The sequence below is a fragment of the Equus quagga genome, chromosome 21 (genome assembly GCF_021613505.1).
Source record: "Equus quagga isolate Etosha38 chromosome 21, UCLA_HA_Equagga_1.0, whole genome shotgun sequence".
Taxonomy (NCBI): domain Eukaryota; kingdom Metazoa; phylum Chordata; class Mammalia; order Perissodactyla; family Equidae; genus Equus; species Equus quagga.
In genome coordinates this window covers 34600756-34627038 of record NC_060287.1, presented here as the reverse complement: position 1 = coordinate 34627038, position 26283 = coordinate 34600756, and the positions used below count along the sequence as shown (strand labels likewise).

Below are 26283 nucleotides of genomic sequence, written 5' to 3'. Positions count from 1 at the left end.
ATATGCTTTAATTTCTACTTCCTCTTTCTTTCTATTCCCCTTTTTCTCAAATCAACCATTTTCTTGGCTCACTGCATAAATATTACTCGTGAGATACTTAGAAAAAAATCATTGTTGTATTCATCCAGTTGAGGCCATACATATGTTATTTGTGGATTACCAGCTTAATTTCCATATATACTTAACTGGAAAAAAACCCCCAAATTTAGTTTCAATATTGTAAGGGGGTTAGTTCTTTCCAGAGAGGGTAGAGTGAAAACCTGGTAGTCCTCTGCTTGAGATTGGGCATGCGTAGTTGGGGACTATTTTATCTTAACCTGTAGTTTGAATCTTTAGCAACAGTAACTAAGTCTGCATGCTGTTAAAAAAGTGAAAAATTGTTTTTTAGGAATCAAGACTGTACAAATATCTCTGAACTTTCTAACACTTCTGAAAATGATGAACAAAATGCCGAGGATTTGGTATGAAGTTTGTCAATTTTATAATCATTTTTGTAAATTTTAAATGGTAACTTAAAAATAATGAGTGAAGTAGAAAATGCTGGTTATCTATGTCAATTCTTGCTATATGCCAATAAATTATGAAAATAGGGCTCTTGATAAAGGTAGTATTTTTTATCTAGCTGGTCAATGAGGTAATTTGTGTTAGCCAGTAATTGATATCAAATAAACAAAATATATCTAAGTGAATAACACGTGCAGAATACCTTCTCTTTCCAAATTTTAGCTAGAGAAAGGTGTATTATAAGGTACTTCTGAAATAGTTTTGGTAAAACCAGTATCTGGAAGTTGAATTTAATTGTAATTAACAATTAATGAACTTTACTCACAGTCCCCTAAAGTCCTTCACTCAAGATGGTATTGAAGTGTAAGTAAGGCAGATGATCAGTGATGTGTAATTTCACTTCATATGGAATCAAGCTTTGTAGGAAGGATATTCTTAAAAACAGTGTCACTTTCTACACAAACTCTTATGTAGTTCACTGATTTTCATGCTAATTTATATTGGAATAAAAATGGATATACTAGTAAGTGATTTAGAGAATAAGAAAATATATAAAGTATGAAATCCAGGAACTGTAGGAGACTCTTTCTAGGGTTTTCTGGATAGACATAAAATACAAATTTAAAGCTGCTTTAAATGTACTATTTAAGACATGCACGAAGCAACTTTTTATAGGTATGTTTAGGAATTACTACATGTTCTTAGGGAGTGTAAAGGGTTATTAAGAATGATTGGTTTGTTGGAGTCTGTGTGCCACAAAGATCCTGTGATAGAGTCTGTCTTTTGAGATTTTGCTAAGTTATAACCTCCTGAGACCTATTAAGATTATTACATTTCTAATGAGAATTTTAACAGGTAATGTGCTCTGATTTTATTCCTAGGATGATAGTGATCTTCCTAAAACATCTTCTAGAAGAAGGAGAGTAAGTTAATCTGCCTGATTGACCTTTCTTGTTTACTTACTCTTTGTTTTAAAATCAACGTAAGATTTTAGATGTTGTCTTTGGAAAGTTATGTTGATACAGATATTGAATACTATGTAAGAGAAAGGGGAGAAACCACTGAAAGGTGGATAGTTAGGTAAGGTTTCGTAAAGAGTTTTGATTTGAACTGTGTTCTCTGAATGAGATGGAGTAAGAAGAGGACATTCAAAAAGCTGGGGATATTATGATCCAAGCCAAAAAAGTAGGAATGTGTGGCATGTCGCTGGACTGGTGAGGGCACTGGCCTGACTAGGGTAGAGGTTGAATCTTAGAACTAGTGACCAAAGTGGCTGTGTTTAGCTGTTATGTTGGGAGCAGATTATGGTGATACTGATAACCAAGGATTTCTTTTAAACTTAAAGTAGAGAATCAATTGCACAGCCAAAAGATAAATAGATTTTGAGGGATAAGAGGAGAGGCATTAAAGGAAGTTAGTTAGGAGTTCATTGGAAGAATCTAGGAGTAAAGGATGAGCCCCTAGTCAATGATAGTGTTTGCTTGGAATGGAGAGGAAGGGAAGAAGATGAGACCTTTTAAGGGGAAAATTAACTAGCATTTGGTAGCAACCTTTTTCCATAATGAGGATTTGTTAGAAGAGTTTAAGCAGAAGGTTGTATGGAAATAAGTTTTTCATATTGGATAGTTAGAATTGTGGTGTCACCAGCAGCTCTTGAAGTTCTAATGTAGTTGCTTAATTAAAAGTAAAGGTTATTAATCTGACAATGCTTAAAAATGTTAACGTTTTATGTTTTATCCAAATGCTGCTTAAATTTAAGCTTTTTATCACGTTAATTTTCATAATGTGCTTGCCCCAAATAACATTGAAAAGTTAGATTTAAATTATTAACATCTGATTGTCATTTTCTTATAATTTCATTTCTAAACAGATTCTCAGATGTTTAGTATCTGTTTAATATTTGTTTGCCATGGCTGCTGTAGCAAATTACAAATCTAGTGGTTTAAACAATAAAAGTATTATTTTACAGTTCTGTGGATTAGAAGTTTGATATGGGTCTCACTGTGCTAAAATCAAAGTGTTGGCATGGCTCTGTTCCTTTCTGGAAATTTTAGGGTTGGTTCTGTTTCTTTGCATTTTCCAGCTTCTGGAAGCTCATGGTACCCTTCTTCCATCGTCAAGTCAGCAGTGTATCATCTTCCAGTCTCTGACTAACCCTCTTCCTCCCTCTTATAAGGACCCTTGTGATGACATTAGGCAGGCCCTGATAATCCAGGACCGTCTCCTTATCTCAAGATTGTACCTTTAGTCACATCTCCATAGTCCGTTTTGCCACGTAAAGTGACATATTCACAGGTTCTTGAGATTAGGATGTAGACATCTTTGGGGGCCATTATTCTCCCTACCACATTATCCAGTGTGATACTTCACATTCTGTGAAAATGTTTTCTAAATTTGGGAGATAACTGCTGGAATGAAAAATATTTTTAGAGTAACAGATGTGACGTTGTTGATTTTTTACAAAAAAGTGGATTTTTTCTAAGTGCATGGAAGATCAAAGTAGCCACATTCTTATAGCATAATATGGAAGACAACAGCTCAGATGCGTTTTTACCACCATACTGTACCATACCAGAGTGTGATTTTACAAGACTGAAAAATGTTTTAATGTTGTGAATATATTTTTAGGTCCATGATTGGAAAAAAAGGAGTATCAAAGCAGTCAACTATGTTGAAAGCAACTGGAAGAAACAGTGTAAGGAATTAGTGAACTTAATTTTTCAGTGTGAAGATTCTGAACCTTTTAGACAACCTGTTGATTTGGTTGAATATCCAGTAAGTTACCATTATTTGAATGTTTGGGGCTTTTCTTGTTTTGTATAGTCGAGATTGGGGTAGAGGTATTTGAATTAAATTTTGAAGAATAAGATGTCTATGCTTTATGTTAACTTCTTTTACCACTAAGTCAGCTGTAGAAGAGTTTTATACGCAATTTTCTTGAATTTATGGACACCTCTGTGACTCACGTTAAGACTTAGTTAACCAGAGCCAGCCCTGATGGCCTGGTGGTTAAAGTTTGGCTCTCACTGCTTTGGCGGCCTGGGTTCATTTTCTGGTCCTGGAACCACACCTCCTGTCTGTCAGTTGCCATGCTGTGGTGGCAGCTCACATAGATGAACTACAAGTACTCACAACTAGGATATACAACCATGTGCTGGGGCTTTGGGGAGGGGGAAGAAAAGGAAAATTGGCAACAGGTGTTAACTCAGGGCGACTCCTTCCCTGCCAAAAAAAAAAAGACTTAGTTAACCAGTGTTACATAATAATGAGAGCATTCTACGTGGTTATTTATTATCTAAGTAGGCCCAGCCCCGGTAAAACTGTAAGTTGATTAGAAGTGTTTATCTTCGGTCCTCCAGTAGTGGAATGGAAAATGATTGTAAAAACCAAAAGTCAGATTATAAAGCACAAATTTACTGTAGGAAGCTTGGAAATTACAGAAGAGTGTAAGAAGGAAATAAAAACCATTCCATATCTTGCTACCAAGTATAACATTTTGGTACATTTCTTGTCTGTATGTCTGGACCTCTTTTTAAAAATTACTGATTCTTAATATCCTTCTAACCTTTTTCTCTTCTGTCATTTTGAATATTTTAGAGATCTGATGCATTTATATTTCTAAAAGTAGGAATCAAATCTTAGAACTAATTATTATTTTTAAAACCTAGGACTACCGAGATATTATAGATACTCCAATGGATTTTGGAACAGTAAGGGAAACTTTAGAAGCGGGAAATTATGACAGCCCTTTGGAATTCTGCAAAGACATCCGGTTGATATTTAGCAATGCAAAAGCATATACACCGAACAAAAGATCAAAGGTAATTTTTAAAGTGGTGTATAAATAACAAAGTATACATGATCTGTGTAGATGCTAATTTTCTACTTCCTTGTAAAGGTTGGAATACTAAAGATAAGTGAGTAGAGCAAGTTTGCTGTTGAGAATAGAGCTTTTGCCACTGCTCAGATATGTGCTGTTGTTACCTTACAACTAGTAATGTTTATCTTTCCTAAAGTTTTATGAATAAATGAGGGTTGATGGGCGTGAGGGCACCAGTGTAATGAACAAATTTGGATTTGTTATATAGGATGAGAAAAATCTATGTTTTCATATATGTGAGAATTTTGAAAAGTGGTGGGAAACTTACTGATAAAGTCTAGAACAATATTAAAAGTAAGAAAAGGGAAATCTGAAGTGAGGGTTTGACTTCTGACAACATACTCATATTTTGGATCTGAAGGAGAAGTGCATGAGCTATTTGATTATTTAGGAACACAAGTAGTGAATACACTCCTCAATTTTTGTGAAAATGTTATATATTGGATAACTTTTCAAAACTTGTTGAAGTATAATAAATATACAAAAGTGCTCATGTACTCTCGGTGAATTTTCAAAAACGCACCCATTATAGCCAGTGTGCTGGGTAATTAAAAATAAACAAGAGTAATGAGAAGTAAGATTTTAAAAGTAAAGCACTTGCTTGATATTATAGCACTTTCTCTATCATCAGTGAATTATTGCTGCTAATTAACCATTTTGCCTTTATTTCACTTTCCCCTCATTACTTATTACCCCACCTCCTGCTTTATTAATTCTTGTCTCAATTTGGGAACTCTTTCGTTGCACTCAATATTTGAATTGCTTTTTGGATCAGTTTAACATTAAAATCTAACATTTTTTCCAAGCTTCTGTTATTGTCAATATTCACCATTTATGAGACTGTTTATTTCTAGAGAGAATAATTAAAAGTTTTTCCCCCCTTTTGTTTAAAATACATGTTTGAGGATACATTGTACAACTCACCCGTTTAAAGTGTACAGTTTAATGGTTTTTGGTATATTATTCAAATTTTCAAAATTGTGGTTAAATATATATAACATAAAATTTATCATGTTAGCAGTTTTTAAGTGTACAATTTAGTGGCATTACTTATATTCACAAAGTTATTCAGCTATCACTGCTATCTATTTCCAAAGCTGTTTCATCACTCCAAACAGAAACTTTGTAACCATAAAGCAATAACTATATTCTGCCCTTCCCTCAGTCCTTGGTAAGCTCTAATCTACTTTGTATCTCAATGAATTTGCCTTTTCTAGATATGTAATATAAGTTGAATCATACAATGTTGGTCCTTTTGTGTCTGGCTTATTTTACTCAGCAAAATGTCTTAAAGGTTCATCCATGTTGTAGCATCTGTCTACATTATTCATTTTTATGGTTGAATCATATTGCATTGTGTGGATGTGACATTTTGTTTTATCCATTCATCCCTTGATTGCCACTTGAGTTATTCCTACTTTTTAGCTATTGTGATTAATTCTGCCATGAATGTTGGAATACAAGGTGTCTGTAAGAGTTCTTTCTCTCAGTTTCCTTGGGTATATACCTAAGGGTGGAATTGCTGTTTCATAGGGTAATTTTGTTTTTAGTGTTTTCAGGAATATGTTACAGAACTGTATTCCATAAGGGCTGCTCCATTTTACATTCCCACTGGCAATATATGAGGATTCCAATTTCTTCACATCCTTGCCAACTTCTTTTTTTTTTTTTTAAATTGTAGCCATCCTAATGAGTATGAAGTATTACATCATTGTGGTTTTGATTTGCATTTCTCTTATGACTTAAAAATTGTACCTGGTTTTACAAATTTCACTTATATTCACTTTACATATGTATGTGTATATATGAATTATATAGGAAATTCATGTATCTCACATACTTTTTTTTTTTTAAGTTCTCTAGTGTTATAGTTTCCACCACCCTCCTCTGCCATGCATTAGAGTGATTGATATTTTATTTTATTTTATTGATATTGATACTTTTACACTTATTTTTAGGGATGATTGTAGATGAGTAAAGAGTACATCCGGTAAATACATAGTTAGACCAGAAGTAATTTTTAGTGGCACTGAAGATCACCTTGCTGTTCTTTTAAAGATTTGATGTTGTTTAATTATAAAAATTGTTAAAAACACAACTTTTGACATATATTTAAGTTCTAGGTTATATTTTTTTCTTCTACTGGATGCAAGGTATCCTTTTGTCTGTAATTCATATTTAGATCTAAGTAGCACCAAAGGCAGTCAAATTACAAGTACAGACTGGTGTAAAAGTGCTTTTGTTCTGTTGCCCAAGGAGACACTGTTCTTTTGCTGCCTAAATAGCAGTCTTCAAACCAGCCAACTTCCCACCTTAACTTTAGGAGAAGGGGAGATGATGGGGGTTTGTATATGTACATGTGAAAAAGGGAAAAGCCAATTGAGAACCACTGACATAGACATAAGCCCTCAATTCTAGAGAGTTGCTTGATTTAAAACTACATTCTTTTCATCTGAGAGGTATATGTTTGACACTGCCTGTTTCTTGCAGATATCACTGAAGAGAAGGAGTGGGAAATAGGTAAAATAAGTAACAGCCATTATCTGTAACAGTGATATAATAGATTGCAAGTAGCTTCAGTAATTATACAATTTGTTTTATAAAAATATTTTCTAAGATATTTTGTAGTTCTAGTTTTGCTCTCACATTCTTGCAGATTTACAGTATGACTTTGAGATTGTCAGCCTTATTTGAAGAAAAAATGAAGAAAATCTCCTCTGATTTTAAACTTGGTCAGAAATTCAATGAAAAACTTCGAAGAAGCCAGAGGTTCAAGAGACGGCGAAAATGTAATCGTGTCAGTCAGGCTAACAGAAGTATCAGGTGAATTGGTTATTGTAGGCTTTGTGTGCAATTTTTAAAATTTCAGGTGCTATTTCTTTGGTTTTATTATGCTAAAAATTGTTAATGATTTTAGTGTACAGCATATTCAGAAAAGACTAGCCATTTTTTTTATGGCTTTAAAGCATTCTGTGTATGTAGAGCTGTTGCATTGATTTGCCATTACATAAATTTGTAAGTTTGATGAAAAGCATCAGTTTTTAAAATCTTAATTATTTAAAGTGTCATTTACCTTTTTCATAAGAAACTTTTTTTTAATGCAGAGAGTACAATGATTACTGTGTATGGCAATTGAACATTTGATTATGTAAGGGAAAATGTCAATTAGATATAATGCACCCTATTTTTACAAGAGGATTAGTTGTAAAGAAGAAATATAAAATGCAAGGTTTAGTCTCTTCATCAGTAATTTAATATTTATATTCTGTCTTCTTTGTGTAGCTTACGTTAACATCAAATTTACAGGTATTTTGAAGTGTGGAAATGCGAAAATGAAGTCATTCAATGTTCACTTTGTTTCCATGTACAGTTTGACTGTGCACTGTGCCCTTGATGGGCTTCTTCATGGTTGTTCTGGGGATTACATTGTGCATCTCAATTCAGAACAATCTACTTAGATTAATACTATTTAGTTCCCATAGTTATAAGAATTTTGTTCTAGTTTAGCTCCCTTTTCCCCATTATTTGTGCTATTATTGTCAAACAGATTGCAGCTTTGTTATGTTCTATGCAGTTGTCTTTTAAATCAGTTAATAAAGAATAAAAAATTATTTATACTGTTATTTATATTTTCCTGCATAAATTGCCGTTCCCCAGTGGTCTTTATTTTTGTGGATTTCAGTTAACATCTGCTGTCATTTCTTTTTAGCCTGAAGTCTTTTAGTACTTCTTGTAAGGCAGATGTGCTAGCAGTAAATTCTGTTAGTCTTTGTTTATCTGGGAATGTCTTGATTCCACTTTCTTTCTTTAAGACTAGTTGTGTTGGATACAGAATTCTTACTTGATGGTGTTTTTCATTTGACATTTTGAGCATTTCATCCCACTGCCCTCCCTTGTTTCTGATGAGAAGTCAGCTGTTAATCTTATTGAGGTTCCCTCCCTTGTACATACTGCATAAAGTGTTTTTCTCTTGCTGCTTTCAAGATTTTCCCTTTGTCTTTATCTTGCAACTAATTGTGAGCCGTGCAGGTGTGGATTTTTCCTTCTTGGAATTTATCCAGTTTTGTGGATGTGTAGAGGAAAGTTTTTCATCAAATTTGGGTTATTTCCAGCCATTATTTCTTTGAGGTTTTTTTCCTGTGCCTTTCTTTTTGGGGCTCTCTGAGGCTCTCTTCATTTACTTGTTTTTCTTTCTGTTCTTCATACTAGATAATCTGTATTGACAGTTTTCAAGGTCACTGGTTCTTGTACCAGCTCAGATCTGCTGTTGGGCCCATTTTGTGAATATTTATTTCAGTTACTGTATTTTAAACTGCAGAAATTTTAGTTGGTTATTTTTTATAATTTCTACCTCTTTATCAATATTATTTGTCATAATTTCCTTTAATTCTGTAAACATGATTTCATTTAGTTCTTCAAACATGTTTATAATTGATTTAAAAGTCTTGAGTCCAACATTTGGGTCCCGGGCCAGCCTGGTGGCACAGTGGTTAAGTGCGCACATTTCACTTTGGTGGCCCGGGGTTTGCTGGTTATGGATCCTGGATGCAGATGTGGCACCACTTGGCAAGCCGTGCTGTGGTAGGCATCCCACATATAAAGTAGAGGAGGATGGGCATGGATGTTAGCTCAGGGCCAGTCTTCCTCAGCAAAAAGAGGAGGATTGGCAGCAGATGTTAGCTCAGGGCTAATCTTCCTCAAAAAAAAAAAAAAAAGAGTCTCAAGGTCAGCCATTGGTCAGTAGATAACTGGATTCTCTCCAGTCTTTCTTGAATTTATGTGGAATCTTCCACTTTCCCAGGAAGATGTTGGAGCTTTTCAAAGACTCCTATGAGTGTCTCATTTCCTAGATCTCTCCTTTAAATTTCTGGTTTAACTCTTACTCTAACCAGTATGACAGCCTTAGGCAGCCATGCTGTTGGCCTTACTGGAGTGCTGGCAATGTTTGTAGTGCTCTTGGGCATGCGGCTTTTCTGGGGAGTTCCCAGATCAGGCCAGCTTCCTCCACCTGCTAATTCTGGTCTTCAAGGCTTTCGTGTCACAAGAATTGGGAGGTGTGTATGACTGGGAGCAGCCTCAAGTTAAAAATGCCAAAGGCTCCGCTGTTTTTACTTAGCTTCAGAAGTTTATCTTGAATAAACACTTTTTAATTTGTTGCATGCCTTTGATTACTTTCTAGACTTCTGAAATGGTTGTTTTGGATTATTTTCCAGCTTTTTTTTTGCTTTTTGGGTGAGAGGATTTATTGAAGTTGTCCTCATGGCATTCCTGCCCTCTATATTAGAATAGCAGAGCCTTGTTGAAACAGATAAACATACTCATTAGGTAAATGATTTACTCCTGTGCAGCTGTTTTGTGATCTGTAATTCAAGTACATACGTTACAATGTACTATGTGAGTCCTCCCCCACCTCTTTTTTAAAACTTTTCATTTTGAAATAATTTCAGAATTCTAGGAAAGTTGAAGAGTAATTTCAAAGGACTGCTGCATACTTTTTACTTGGATTCACCAGTTGCTCACATGATGTCACATTTGCTTTATTGTTACTTTATCAATAGCTTTTTCTTTTAAATCATTGAAAAGGATATTTCTGACATCATGCTCCTTTCTTTACCCCTAAATACTTAGTATGGATTTGCTAGGAACAAGGTTCGTGTCACACCTTGTTTGTATTTCTACAGTTGACCCAATAATGTCCTTAGGACAATTTTTTTCCCTAATCCAGATCCAATTAAGATCATGCATTGCGTTTAGTTGCTTTGTCTCTTTAGTCTCTTTTAATCTGGAATTTTATTTTCCACCTTTGTCTTCTTGATTGACATTTCTGAAGGGTATGGGTCATTTATGTTATAAATGACCCTCAGTTTGGGTTTGTCTTACTGTATAAATTTTTAACTTTTTTTGTTTACTTTTAAAAACTACTTTTTCTTTGAACTAGGGAAGAGTCTAACAATTCAGAAAGACATAGGATAAAAAGGGAAAGTTTTCACTCTTGAGGTATTACTGTCTTGTCTACTGTTAAAAATCAAGTTTATGATAAGTATAAGTATGTAATTATTCTCTTTTGTATTTTATGGGTCTGCCCTCCAGATGATGGCAGTTACAATTTTGACATAACAAGCTTGAATTTTCTTATGATAAACAATTAGTGCTTTAAGAATTGTGGTTATCTTTAAGCTCAGATGCCTTAGATAGTCGAAAAGCTCCTTTATCCTTTTGTCTTAAAGAAAAATAGGATTATCTCCATCTTTCTGTTACCCAGATGTGTAACTTAAAACTACAGACTATCTTGTCAGTAAACATCCATTCCTTTCCCTGTAATCCATGGCTCAGGGGCCAGCCATGGTGAACTGCTACTTGGATGTAAACAGATTTGTTTTAGGAAAAAACAACTTGTTCTGATCTCTTTTTAGCCTGTCTGTTTTCTGTTTAGGTTTTGTTGATTCCTTCTGTTAATTTTCTGCTGTCTTTAGGAAGATACAGGAGATGAGAGACAAAGTCATGTCGTATTAAGACTCAAATTTGTAATATGAATGAATGCCTGTATTACATAAATGTTGGTTCCCCTCTACATTTAATCCAAAGAACCTAAAGTATTCAGCATGATTGTCTGTAACTCTGTTACTTGGATCATTTGTTCATTACTCCAGTTTGGAATAAAACGATGTCAAATTTAGAGTAAGAGAATTTTCCATGCCAGAGTAAATTGTTAGTAATGAATATTTTAATGTCCTTATCATAAATTATTCTCAGATTAGGTAATAATACACTTTTATTTAGACATTCTCTGTTGTATTAAATATTGTTTCTTTTGTTTATATCTTTGACCAGAAATATCAAGCAGAAGCGGTCAAAATCTCAGACGAAAGTAATTCCTGAGTTGATAGGTTCTCCTACCCAGTCTACCTCAAGTAGGGCTGCTTGTTCTGCAAGCCACAAGATGAGTGCTAGTCTCTCTTCGGGTGTTACATCTGGTAACTCTTCAGATTCAGCAGGATCATCAGAAAGAATGAGAAGAAATAGACCTGTCACTCTAACAAATGGCTCTACATTATCTGGTGAGAAGTGGAATGTTATGTTGACATTTCAAGTGTTGAGCACTCAAGTGGGTAACACTGCTAGTTACTATGGGTTTAGACGAAAGAACAAATAAAGAAGACACGGCCTTGGCATTCAAGAATTTACAATTCTGGGGCCAGCCTCATGGCGGAGTGGTTAAGTTTGTGCTCTGCTTTGCTGGCCCAGGGTTTCATGGGTTTGGATCCTGGAGGCAGACCTAGCACCGCTTATCAGGCCATGCTGAGACAGTGTACCACAAAGCACAACTAGAAGGACCTGCAACTAGAATATACAGCTGTGTACGGGGGGACTTTGGGGAGGAGAAGAAGGAGGAGGAGGCGAAAAATTTTAAAAAAGATTGATAACAGATGTTAGGTCAGGTGCTGATCTTCAAAAAAAAACCCCAGAATTTGCAATTCAACCGAAGAGGCAAAAGTAACAAATAGGGACAATTAGAATATGTTTCAGCAAGTACTGTTCTTTACAAATGGTGCAACCACATTTTATGCAAATTTAAATCTTCCAAATTTTAAATAATGTAGTATGAATATCCCAGATTGTAAAATTTGACATTTTTGTATTTCTTTAAGTTAAAAAAGGGCATGGTAATCTAAGTTTAAAGCCAATGACCTAGTAAATTCTAAACTGTTTATGTTATTGCTGTTTGGTGGTATAACTGATCCCTTTATTAGCATTGTGTGAATGAAGCTTTGGTGTGTTTGTGCTTCTGTATGATTTTGGTGACTCATGATGATAGTATAATTATTGTTGTAATTTAAAATAATAGCATCAAATAGGTAGAATGCAGTCATGTTTTAGAGGTCTGGCACGCCTTACAGAAGAGTTTGGATTACTTAATTGGGTCCCTCATTGAGTAAGGGAATCGAAGGATGATTTCTGTTCCAGGAAGATTAATCATTTTGGTAATAATAATGCAGGGAAGGGGAGGAGTCAGGAAACAGCGTCCAAGTGCTGGGGAGTGGAATAAAGTTAAAACAGTCAAAGTAGCCAAACAGCAGAGCAATTTCAAAGGAAGAAACACAATTTGGTGACTGATGATATTCTCCTAACACAGCCACTTTCTTCTCTAACATAGAGCTGAGTGGGGTTATGGAGCAAAATTTTGTCTTTTAACAATACATTCCTCCTCATTTTGATGAAGTTTTCATTTTGTGCTAGACATGTTAAGAACTGAATCTGGATGAAGGAACAGGAAATCTGAGTTTCCTGTCTTGTGTTCACACTGGGCTAAACACTCGTTAAGTGGAATAGTGAAGGAAAATGACCTGTACTATTTACATTATTTATCTCACTTTTTATACTTTTTTTTTTGTGGAACATGTAGAAATGACCTTTCTTGAGCTGAAAGCATGTACGGTACAACTCTGCTGTTAGGAAGGGCTACTGGAGAATTGTTAAGTATGTCTGCTGATATGCTGGACTTGAAATGACTGTCTCATATAACAGAAGGAAGTGGATAGTGGGGCTAATGAAATTTTTAAACGGAAGGTTTTATTTATAAAGTATATAAACTGTATTTTCTGAATGCAAACCAGGATTAATATGTTCCTTTCAGAAATAAGAGGAGACTCTTGATTTGGAATGCTGATTATGTACCTTTTATTACCAAAATTTTATCAGGTGTTCTTTGAAACAATTTTTAAAAACATATTCTCTTCTAAGTATTTTAAGAATCTCCTTTTTAGTCTGTTATGAAATATCTGTTGTGTGTGTAGTAAACATAGGAGAATATTTAATGAACTGTTGATGCTTTATTTTTCTTAGAAAGCGAAATGGAAGATTCGTTAGGTACCTCTTCATCATCTTCAGCTTCACATAGTTCAGAGGAAAGCAAAGAGAGTTTAAGAGCTCGTGAACCCTCTTTACGTAGTGGGCTGGCCAGAAACAGCAATCTCAGGGTGACCAGAACCAGAGCAGCTCAAAGGAAAACTGGTAAGAGACTCAGTGGTACTTCGCAGGAACGTATATCAAGAGGATCCAAAAGCTCAACATTGAATGGCGTATTGATTTAATATGTCTACATATGATTAAATGTCCTTTAGGCTTTTTGTTTTTTTTTAAATTGAGCTGTAATTGACATATAACATTGTTAGTTGCAAGTGTACAACAAAATGATTCAATATTTGTATACATTGCAAAATGATCACCTCAATAAGTCTAGTTACCATCTGTCACTCTACATAGTTACCAAAAATATTTCTTTCTTGTGATGAGGACTTTTAAGAATTATTCTGTTAGCAACTTTCAAATATGCAGCACAGTATTATTAACTGTAGTCATTGTGCTGTACATTACATCCCCATGACTTATTTATTTAATTTTTTTTGTGAGGAAGATTGGCCCTGAACTAACATCTGTTGCCAATCTTCCTCTTTTTGCTTGAGGAAGATTGTCCCTGAGCTAACATCTCTGCCAGTCTTCCTCTGTTTAGTATGTGGGATGCTTCCACAGCATGGCCTAATGAGCGGTGTGTAGGCCTGTGCCTTGGATCTGAATCCACAAACGTGGGCCGAAGTGGAGCATGCGAACTTAACCACTACCCACTGGGCTGGCCCCTCTGTGACTTATTTATTTTATAAGTGGAATTTTGTACCTTTTGACCTCCTTTACCCATTTCACCCCCGCCCTCCAGTCTGTTCTCTATATTTAAGAGCTTGGGTTTTTTTTTTTTAGACTTCCATTTATAAGTGAGATCATATGGTATTTGTCTTTCTCTGACTTATTTCACGTAGCATAATGCCCTCAAGGTCCATCCATGTCGTTCGAATGGCAAGATTCCATTCTTTTTTTATGACTGAACAGTATTACTTTGTGTAGCTATACCACCTCTTCTTTATCCATTCATCCATCGATGGACACTTAGGTGTCCTTATCTTGGCTATATGAATAATGCTGCAGTGAACATGGGAGGGCATATATCTTTCTGAGTTAGTTTTTGTTTCTTTGGCTAAATATCCAGAAGTGGAATTTCTGGATCATATGCTAGTTCTATTTTTAATTTTTTGGGTGAACCTCCACACTATTTTCCATAGTGGCTGCAGCAGTTTACATTGCCGCCAACAGTGCACAAAGGTTCCCCTTTTTCTGCATTCTCACCAACACTTGTTATTTCTTGTCTTTTTGATAATAGCCATTCTAAAAGGGTTTAGGTGATATCTCATTGTAGTTTTGATTTGCCTTTCCCTGATGATTAGTGATATTGAGCATCTTTTCATGTGCCTCTTGGCCATCTGTATGTCTTCTTTGACTTACAGATATTTTTTCCCGTTTGGTAGGTTGCCTTTTCATTTTGTTGATGATTTCCTTTGCTGTGCAGAGCTTTTTAAATTTGATGTAGTCTTACTTGTTTATTTTGCTTTTGTTACCTTTGCTTTTGGAGTCAGTTCCAAAACCTCATCACCAAGACCGATGTCAAGGAGCTCATTGCCTGTGCTTCCTTCTAGGAGTTTCATGGTTTGAGGTCTCACATTCAAGTCTTAATCCATTTTGAGTTAATTTTTATGTATAGTGTAAGACAGTAGTCTAGTTTCATTCTTTTGCATGTGGCTGTCCAATTTTTCCAGCACCATTTATTGAAGAGACTGTCCTTTCCCCATTGTATATTCTTGCCTCCTTTGTCATGAATTAAATGACCATATACATGGGTTTATTTCTGGGTTCTCTGTTTCATCCTTTAGGCTTTTTGGATTTAGAAAGGAAATCTAGTTCAGCATTAAAAAACAAGGAACATCAGTACTAAAATAATCAAGTCATTAGGAAATGTTGAAATGAGGATCTTTTTAATCTTACTGTTACTTTATTTCTAGGTCCCGTTTCTTTAGAAAATGGATGTGGCCGAAAAGCCACTCGAAAGAGAGTCTATTTAAGTGACTCTGATAACAATTCAGTGGAGACTGCTGAAAGTTTAAAAGCCAGAGCTAGAAATAACCGGAAAGTTCTACGAAAGTGTGCTGCTGTGGCTGCCAATAAGATAAAGTTAATGAGTGACGTAGAGGAGAATTCTAGCTCTGAGAGTGTCTGTTCTGGCCGCAAGCTGCCTCACCGCAATGCTTCTGCCGTAGCTAGAAAAAAGTTACTACATAATTCTGAAGATGATCAGAGCTTAAAGTCAGAAATTGAAGAAGAGGAGCTAAAAAATCAAAATCACGCATCACCATTGTCCACTTCTCATGCTGCCCAGAGTACTGGCAGTGAATCTGAAGATGGCGATTCAGAGTCAGAAAGTGATCTACGGGTAGCCCGGAAAAATTGGCATGCTAATGGTTACAAGTCCTATACTCCAGCAACTTCTAAAACAAAATTTCTTAAAATAGAGTCTTCTGAGGAAGACTCTAAAAGTCATGATTCAGATAATGGACATGATAGAACTGCTGGCCCATCAACGTCTGGGCAGAAACTTAAGGCAGAACGCATCTCAGAAGAAGAGGAGGAAGCAGATTCTGAACCAAGAAAATATATTGGTAGGAAATACAACGCAAGTCGCAAGAACGCTACTTTCCTTAAAAAAGCAAAGATCTTCAGTGATTCAGAGGACTCTGAATCTGAAGAACAAGATAGAGAAGATGGCACATGTCACAAAATGGAAACAAACCAGATTTCAGGGAATTTGAAGTGTGAACGTATTGCTGGGTCCCAGTGTTTCTCAGATCATGCATCTGAAACTGATGTGGATTCAGATGATGACAAGACAAAACAAAAATCAAGCAGTTCTACGAAAGGTAATTCAAAACATTTAACCCTGGTTCACTGATTATTCTCACTGTCCTTTCCTTACAGCAAACAATGCTTTTTCTTTTCTATGAAACATCTCTTTGCCAGCTGTTTTCTCTACCCCACACATTCTCCATGAGTCTTTTCTGTGCATCTCTATATTCCTGTTTGCATGCCTACCTATTTGTTGGGCACGTTAAGTTTTATTCACGTAACAGGAAGTCTTGGCCTTAATGACTATTTCTACTAAAGATTTCACTTCCTTGTATTGGTGATGGGAATATTGTATTGGCTATGGGTTTAAGAAGAGCAGAGGCAAGCACATTTGTAAGCTGTGGTGATAAGAGATTGAGAAGAGGAAAGAAAAGGGTAGGACTGGTTGAAAAGAATGTGGTAAGTAATAATAGCAGCTAACAGAACAGTTACCAAGCTGTGTCTACGTATCAGGAAGTCTTTTTAAATGATTTACATTTATTAATCAGTTTAGTTTTCATATCTTTTATGAGATAGGAACCATTATTATTGGCCATTTTACTGATGATACTGGACCATGGAGAGATGAAATAACTTGCTGAATTAAGATTGTACTCCTGGTAAATGGGAATTGAAGAAAAATATTAAAGAGCAGGAGGCAACTAAAGCTAAGATTTAAAAGTAGTTGGTGTGATTGGAATTTGTGAAGTTAAGAAACATTTCAGGGAGGCTGAGAGTAAGTGATTAGTTGGGATACCTTAGTGCAGTGGGAACGAGAGTTTAGTCTGTATTCATGTAAATAAAATACTCGAGTGTCAAGTGTTTTGTGTTCGTAGATAGAAAGGCATGGGGTATTATTGATGAGAATATGTTATACTGGTGAGTGACACCGAGGCTGAAATCACTGCTCTAAAGTATTAAGAACCCACCCCATTCACTGCCATCCTCCTTCCAGGTGAATAAGAATTCTGGACTTAGTTGTTTAAAATGTTGAACATTTAATTCCTTTAGACTTACTCTTCTATTAAAGATTAAAGGAATACTTTTAATTTTTAGATTCTACATCACAAGACCATGGACAAAGCAGAAAAGTTTCCAGAAAAAGGGTCTGTTCCAGTGACTCAGACAGCAATTCAAAAGTGGTTAAGAAATCACCAAAAGCCAAAACAGGTCTCCAAAGGATTCCTCGAAGATGTGCAACCACCGCTGCCAGTAAGATTAAGCTCATGAGTGATGTGGAAGATGTTAGTTTAGAAAATGTGTGTACTAGAAGCAGAAATGGAAGGAAAAGGCTCCATTTTGCATCTATGACAGCTAAGAAGATAGTGAGTGATTCTGAGGGAGATGGAAACTGTGAAGTGCCAAATGAACAGTATGCCTGTGAAAGGAAGCCACCAGAAGCTGACTCAGAAGGTAGTACAAAAAGTATTCACCAGTCTTTAAATGGAGACTCGGACTCCGAAGGTATTTTAAATTCAGAACACAAGAACAGGCACACCAGTCGTCACAAAACAAATGTTGCACCTTCTAAAACAAAGAATTCTATGATTGGGTCTTCAGAGGAAGATTCAAAAAGCCATATTCCAGGGGGTGAGATTGGTAGAAAATTTTCTTCTGAGTCAACTTTGGTGCAAAAAACTACTGCAGAGAATAACTTTGAAGAGGAACTGAATTATGGGCTGCGCAGGTGGAATGGCAGAAGACTCAGGACCTATGGGAAGGCTCCTTTCAGTAAGACAGAAGTTATTCGTGATTCTCAGGAAGCAGCCGAGACGGAAATAAAAAGGAAAAGACTGCATCCTGAATTGGAAAATGTGAAAATTTCTGAAACAACAGGGAGTTCAAAGTGTGGACCTGACACTAGTCCCAAATCTGATTCAGATTTGGGATCTGTAACTGAATCAGATGTTGACTGTACTGATGATACAAAAACCAAAAAGAGGAAAATGAGAGGAAAAGCAAAAGTAGTTAGAAAAGGTAAAACTTTTACAGCTAACATATCTAAAACTGTGAGACGACAAAGACAAAGCAAACGTCCTAGGTTAAATTTGGATGATAATGACTGGGAGGATTTGGACTATGCAAAATCTAAGAGAGTTCTCCGACGTTCAAAAATAAAAACGAGAAATCAGGGTAGAAGGACCGTGAGATACCATGATGGGGATGATGATAGAAGCTTAGAAAATGTGTTAGATTTTGATGATTGCACCTTATGACCTTGAGGGAAAACCAGTTCATTTAGAGGAAATGGACTGGAATTTATGGTGAAAGTTGGCTGTTGAAATTATTTGTGTCCTACAATTCAGGGAATATATTTATATTTTTCTATGAAAAGTTATGAATGTGACTAAATCATGACTGTTATTTTTATTTGCACTTGCTTGCCTTTGTAGCAGCTTTCAGCACAGGTGCCAAAATATGCTTCATTTTGGGGGCAGATCTACTTTGACAGTATTTAACTACATATAGCAAGATTTTGAAATATGTTAAACACTAAATATCCTGGTTATCAAAACCAATGAGCATTACTTTCTTGGTAGCAAGTGTCACACAGTTATTTTCTGAATTCATCAAGAGGTGGTAGTTTCTAACCCCAGCTCTATTGTAGTGTAACAATTTTATGTGACCTATGTTTACAGATTCTCCATAAATATTATGTGCATAATTACAATCATGGGAGGTGTAACCATGATTAGTAGGCAAGGTACCTACCACTTTTTTTTTTTCTTTCCCTGGCTACTTGAGTAGAATGCATTATACCAGATTTAGTAATCTTCATTGAAATGGTTTCCAGTTTTCTTTCCAAATGCTGTTGAGTCTTTCTCTCTCTTTATTTTTAAGGAAAATATCACTTTTATTTTATAAACTTGAATTTATAAAGTGCTGGTAAATTATTTTTTTTTAATATTTTTGATTGTATATTTTAAACCGCTAAGGCCAGACCATAGTCCTAGCATTTTCTTTTTAAATTGTGCACTAACAAAATGCTATATAATTTGTCTTTCCAAGATCTCCTGGTTTCCATATAAGGGATTTAACCAAAATCTTGGTCTTCCATAGTCTTACTCTGTGAAATAGAGGAGTTTGTGTGCCTTAGATTTAGGAAAAGTGTGTTCTTTAATAGAGTGTACGGGGCTAAAAGAGTATTTAAATTATATGTAGTTTTCCCCAATTTCTATTGAAATTGTAGAGTTGAGTTTTGTTAAAAGTGCAATCACAAATCTCATCTATATAGGAAAATAGTTCAATGTCATTCTTCATCTCTTCGTTTTAGCTTACTGCTGCCATGTGCAATCCCAAGCATTCTTTGCTGGGGCAACTAAGTGTATCTTTCTTAGTGACCTCTAGTTTAAATCTAAGAAACTGTCAAGTGTTGTGGGAAAATAATTTTGGAATCCCTTTAAAGTGAAACTTGTGTCACATCATCAAATACCATAGTACACTTATTTTTGAGCCAAATATTTTTACTTGATAGGTTGTGCTACTCCAAACAGTATAGGTGCCCGTTTCTAGCTTGATTGTGCCTGAAGATGGACTTGATTCAAATGGTTTACATATTTTGTAGCTAAGGAGTATGTTACAGTACTCCCACCTTGTTATTTATTGGCCCTAACTGTTTGGTTTCAGACAAAATTAACCCTTTTCTCCTCTGTATCCTTCAGGTGGCAGATAAGGAAAAGCATCAGATTCTGATATCAGTGTTAGAGAATGTTCCTAAGCGTTGTTACTTTTTAGTTATCTGTTCCACTTGACATGGTAGAAGGTACTTTCTCTTTCTATTCTGATGTAAGAGAAAGGATGTTTTTGGACATTACCAACTTAGATAAGCAGGATACCTACCTCTCCTTTGGTTGTTTAGAGAGCTATCACCACTTCAAAGCTATGATGCTCTTCTTCTCAAAGCTCACGTTAAGTGTATAGTAGACAGATTGATTTAGGATAATTGTCCTTAACTATTGACCTGAAAAAATTAATGGCATACTCTTTACTTCCCTAATTTTAAGAAATGGTAATAGATGTCTTGTCCATTAATTTATTTAAATGCTTCTTAAGCTTCTCTGTTTTATATCTATTCTCAGGGTTATAACTCCGTGTTTACCATCATCTGCAAAAAGGTACCAAAAAAATCCATAAATAAATATGGAATACATTCATAAATACCTAAATTCTTTTGGTAAAATGATATTTTGACCGTTTAGGCTTCGTCAATAGAACTATTCTTATCTTTTGGACTGAATTAACTGGTCGTTGATTGGCTGGTCAACCAATTACTGTTTTCATTTTGTACAAAATGGTTAGACCCTGGTGTATAGAAGCAGTATTTTGGTTTCATCTGAAAAAAACAAGAATTGACCTGGTGACTTTGAAAGCATGGTTGACAGTGGTAGCTTCTCAAGTTCTGAAGTAAAACTAAGGAATTAGAGACTCATTTTTATGGGTTTTTTTGGTCATGGTGCTATTCCTAAGGTTAATTTTGAATATGTGACACACACTCCTAAGTACCTTTAAGGAAAATTAATAAATAATTAATAGTTCAAAATGTTTACATTGAGCACTAGAACATGTTTGACTTCTTTTCTACTTTATGCGAAACGTGCAGGGATTTAATGCACAGGTGTACTTTAGTATGTTTGGGATCGGTGTGTATCTTGTGAAAAAAGACAAAAGATTACACATTGAATGTGAACTGATCCACAAGTAAGTGCTACAGCTTTCCATTGCACTTGAAGTAACTTAATGGTGTCTGTGAAAAAAGACTACTGTGGTTATGTATGTCCAAAGTCCTATGATTTTATTCATTTATGGTTAACAAAGGTTTGAGGTGTTTAGATTTGAGTTTTGATTCCTTTGAAAGAATAATTTTATCAAGCATAGTAGAAAAAAACGATTTCAAACATTTAAAAAGGTGAAGTTTAAAAAGCATATTTTTCATAACCTACTTATTATAAAAGGGTATATTGACAATGTGTAGTAACTTCTGAATAAAAGGAAAAGTTTATCCCATTTTCAGATAATTCCTAGGTTGATCATTCTCCCTTTTTTGCTTTAGGGGAAACTCTCTGATTAAATCCTCTCTCAATTTAGTAATCCTTGGAAAGAGTGATCAAGCACTTACAGCTCTTAAGTTACAACACAAAAGCTTTTTTCTGAATAGTGGAGAGTTGTACCTAAAAAGGAAATTACTTTTATAATAAGAAAATAGGGAGAAAGAACTTAGTTTTAGGAAAAGGCACTTCAAAACCCAGAAGTGCACATGGAAAAAGGAGACATAAAACAAACCAATAAAAATATTGTTTGAAGGTACTACTATCCAAAAGTAAAAATAAGACACGTCACTAAATCCTTCGCATTCCACTGGTTAATTACTCTTAAGTAAAAATTATTATTTAGAATAACACTGGGTCCATACTACATTCCCTGTCCCTCTTCTGTCCTTCTTTAATAATCAGAACAAAGAATTTATTAACTTCACTGTATGGTATTAAAAACTAAATTGAAAGGATTTTAACCTCTTCTGTTAGTACAAATTGAATTTGATTGTGCCACCTGAAAAAAAGAGAGGTTTATGTATCAGAATGCAAGAACATTGTTAAAGGTGTGTGCAGTAATGTTGGTTTTCCTTTTTACTCAGTTGTGTTGATTCTTTTGAGTAACTTCTACAAGGCTAGAAAAGGTCTTTTTGCCTTGCACTTTTATAGCTGAAATACCAGTGCCGTTCTTTTCGTTGATATTAAGTCAGTATATTTACTTTATCAGGTATCTTGTAGTGGTCCCTAAATAGTTTTCTTATATTGTATGGAAATTATATTCAGTTATTCTAGTATGATGGAGTGCAACAGAGCACCTTCATTGTAGAACTTTCTGTTGATTATTATTTAAGTTATACCTCTCAACTTCTGCTGTGGATATCAGGGAATAATAAAGCAGAAACCCTAAGAATTTTCAACTGAACAGTTTAAAGACTGTCTCCTATTCTAGTATTTGGGAACATACAGACCAAACCAAATAAATTGGTCAAAGCTAAGGAGAAGATGGAGCATTGTGGAAAAATCTAGTACAACTAGATTAGTAAGTGCTAATCCTTTTAGCTCAAAATGGAATTAATGGAAAGGATTGAAGTGTAAAGAGTATAATGGTGAGGGCTGTGTTGTCTTTTCTCACATTTTAAAGAAAGTTTTTATAGCTGTCTTCTTAAATTATAGATGTTGCATAAGGATACATGGGAATTCTCAAAGTTAAGAGATTTTTACCAGCCCCTCATAATCTGCCAAGCTTGTTCTGAATATATTGTTAATTTGGTAGGAAAATATCAAGACTCTTACTTGGCATCTCCTCAAGGATTGCTTTTATGGATTTGATGGAAGGGGGGAGATATGGGTAGGGGGACCAGTCACAACATTTGGGTCCTACAAATCTCCAGGCTCTATCTTTGGCAGCACGTAAGTTAACTATAGACTCTGTATTTATTTGTCAAGACTGATAGTTTCATTGAATTTAATTACCAGTGCTACAGCATATTTTCTGGTCATACTTTAGTTTTAAAGTTAACCTTAAGGTAAGTTTTATCATTTATTAAAACCTTTAATGGCATTTGGACTGTGAAAGAGAAAGAGGCATTCTGACTGACCTAACTGAAATGAGAGGCCCAATTACAGACTGTTCCGATTGCCGTAGCCAGCCCTGCCCACCGTGCTTCCACGGGGAAAGGATCCACCCATGATGAGTTTGTACAGTATCGAATGCTAAGGGAATCTTTAATTTTTAATATATCGAAGGTAATTTTTTGTATTGCTCTATACTTAGTCCTTGCACTGTATGTACACATTGAGTTCACCTGTAAAAGTCTAACTGGAGCCTGTCAAAAGGAAGTTTTCCACTCCCACATAAGATCTCTACTTTAATTTTCTAAATTAACTCATTACCACATCTGAGTCTTAGCATTGCCATCTAGGAGCCCGTTTTTTAGTCCATTACTACCTAAAGTAGTAATAATTTATTACTACTTAATATATAGTAATAATTTATTACTACTTTATTATAAATTTAATATAGTCATTCTAATGACAAAAGGCTTTTTTTAAAACTACTTAAGCCCAAGTAAAAAGCTAAAGCTGGTTAATTCTGTAAGGTCTGCAGTATGCAATCAATTTCTCATGCAACTCATCTTTACCTCTTGTCTTAAGCTGCCCCCTAACCTTTATCTATTTGTGATTTCTTCTCATGCAGGCAGAGTGCAGGGCCACACATTGTTGTATGAATTGGGAAACTGAAGGGAGTCATGAGGTGTGCATGAAAAGGGGTGTCACTGGATTGTCTGTGATCTTGCTGCTTTTCATTAGTAAAGTAATAAAGTAGATTGAAAACCTGTTATTTACTTCTTGTACCTTATCCTGCCTAGGTTAGTTTGAGATGCTTTGAAATATCTCTTAAAAAGTTCATTAAGTAGGGGCTGGCCCCGTGGCCGAGTGGTTAAGTTCGCGCGCTCCGCTGCAGGCGGCCCAGTGTTTCGTTGGTTCGAATCCTGGGCGCAGACATGGCACTGCTCATCAGACCACGCTGAGGCAGCGTCCCACATGCCACAACTAGAAGGACCCACAACGAAATATACAACTATGTATGGGGGGCTTTGGGGAGAAAAAGGAGAAAAATAAAATCTTTAAAAAAATAAAAGTTCATTAAGTAGATAAGTATGAGATCCCTGAATTCATACTTCATAGAGCTTTTATCAGATTTTTAGAAGAAAATTGCAAGAGCCATCACAAATCTTGTGAGAATCCTAAGAATGACTGTAACAGATTAACTGTCTCCTAGAGATGAGAGAAAACTGTGTAGTGATGAGCTAGATTAGCTGCAGCTGCAAAACAAAGCGGTCGAAGGCTCTGGGGCCCACCACTGAGTGTGCTGGAGACTTAATAGATGGACTGAACTCATCGACTGAACCAGAGCAGTGAGGAAACGGGCAAAGAGCAGCTCTGGAGTATGCAGTTATTTCTGACAGGCTCTTGAGCTGACAGTGCCATACTGTAGAAGTTGACTTGTTAGTGTAACTAACTCCCCCTAGAAAAGAATAGAAAAATGTTAAACCCAGCAAGTTACAGAAAACACCTGATCCTACCACAGTCATTCTCTAAAGAGACTTCAGTTGATGGGATCCTTTTGGAAACGTAGGCTTTAGGAAGGATCAGTATCAGTGATAAATGCTGTTTGCTGCCTGAGTTTTGGTCTTTTCATTGCTCATCAGTGAAGGGCAGACAATGAAGAAAGACATCTCAGACTAGCTCTGAAAAAGGCTTTTTTGAGAGAGGTTATGATTTGCAACTAAAAGGTTTTCCCTCTGTGTGGATTTGATTTCTCCACCAACCACGGCAAGCAATAATGCCAGTACTTAAAAAGTATACGAAATAGGCTAGCATATTGTTTTCATTTCGATTGACATTCTTTCATCTCATTTTCCATTCTCAAATTTGTTTTTAATACTCCAGTTAAAATGCTGATGAGATTAAAATTTTTTATGCCTCTTCTAGCATTGATGTGAAGTTTACTTTGGATTTTGGAAAACAGTTTTGTATAATGAAGTATCATAATTGGAATATGAATAATCCCTAAAATATAGAAGCTAGAGATTACTGCTTTGAATCAAAACTGCAATGTCTATATCCAAGTTTCTGTTCACCACAGACCATCTTAGAATACAGTGATTTGTGAGTTAAAGTGGTCATCTAGGTAAACTATGATGGAGTACTATTAAAGATAGAGGTTTTCACTCTACTAATGAGGTCTTCCGCCATACCCAGATAGGGAATCATTTACAGGAAAGCAACAATGCCTCAAGCACTCAGTGACGGTTGTAACACACGACTGACCCAAGACCATCTGGGACGGTAGGACTTGTGGAATTGTACTGACTTGTTAGTATTACGTGACACTATTCACAAATGTATTGTTAGACCAGTATCCTCCAAGATTTTTAACCTTGTACCCTAACACATAAATTGGACTTCTAACTCTGAATTATCCTGTATATATTTCTAAAAACTGTTTGTAGTTTTCTCAAGGAGAATAAAGCACTTTATAATTTACCAAGTTCTCAGTAATAAAATTAACACTGACTTACATGTATGTATTTTTTTTTAAATTCCCTACATTATCACTTGTCTATCTGCCTCAGATTCTGTTTTTATCTTTATTCTATGAAATTCCCATTTTATGGTCTAAGACTTTACAGATACAACTTTATCAAATTGGAGTTGATACACACAATATAATCTATTCCCATTTCTCCTCCCTCTGGACATAGTTATTTCTTTGAAGTTCAAATTTCCTTAAAGCATTTTTAAAAGCCTAATTATAGTTTCTTCTGTAGAACCTTAACTATTTTCCCTTATTTTGGATTACAAATAAGCATTTATTAAAATGTCTTAGAGTTAGTACTTACTAGGTTCCTAAATGGTCAGTATAGGTACTTCCATCGCTACATCAAAAAGGAATTAATTGCTGCAACTTAAATCATTTTGCCCAACAAATAGTTGTAATAGGACTTTATCTATACTAACTGGCTGTGTTGTTGGGAATGAACCAGTTGTTTAATGTTTTTCAGCATGCAAATGGATGGTTAGTTGAGTGTGATACTAGTGTATCTTCATCCTACCATAAAGTACAAATGTAATGTACTAAAAAAGTTCATGTTTTTAAAAACTATTTTCATTTATCTGTTGTAGCATATTAAATCATATTCTAGCATTCGCCTAACATTGATTTAATGTGCTAAAGATTCACTTTGGATCTACGGGTGGTTTGCAGAGCCATTAGTTCATAATTTAAAAATTCCTAAGAAAACTTTCTATGACGTGGTAAAAACCCTGCACTTTACATCACTCCCCCAACTTCGTGTGCATGTGACTCCACAGAGCCCAAGTAGGAGGGGGGAAGGCTCTGCTGCATGGGGCGCAGCCATGCTGATCAGCTCAGCCTGCTAAGATGCCATTTTTGCAATGCCTGGTGACTTAGATTGAACAAAACATATCTTTAGAAACAATTTCACTGGAAAAGCATGTGAATCACATAATTGGCAAAAGGGACTGATGTATTTTGGAGGGGTTGCTTCTAGTACACTAGTTCCTGACATATTTTGATAG

General features: G+C 35.5%; 1 protein-coding gene across 1 annotated transcript in view; it reads left to right on the top strand.

The window, feature by feature from the left end:
• Positions 1–25261, top strand: part of LOC124231567 (bromodomain and WD repeat-containing protein 1-like) — a 122865-nt gene extending 97604 nt beyond the window's left edge. Inside the window, exons 33-41 of the mRNA XM_046648358.1 lie at positions 389–461; positions 1386–1427; positions 3133–3279; positions 4173–4325; positions 7041–7207; positions 11216–11442; positions 13229–13396; positions 15271–16182; positions 17204–25261. Of these exons, the coding sequence (XP_046504314.1) occupies positions 389–461; positions 1386–1427; positions 3133–3279; positions 4173–4325; positions 7041–7207; positions 11216–11442; positions 13229–13396; positions 15271–16182; positions 17204–18363 (3049 nt within the window). The 3' untranslated portion in view covers positions 18364–25261. The remainder of the gene's footprint in view (positions 1–388; positions 462–1385; positions 1428–3132; positions 3280–4172; positions 4326–7040; positions 7208–11215; positions 11443–13228; positions 13397–15270; positions 16183–17203) is intronic.
• Positions 25262–26283: the final 1022 nt, after the last annotated feature.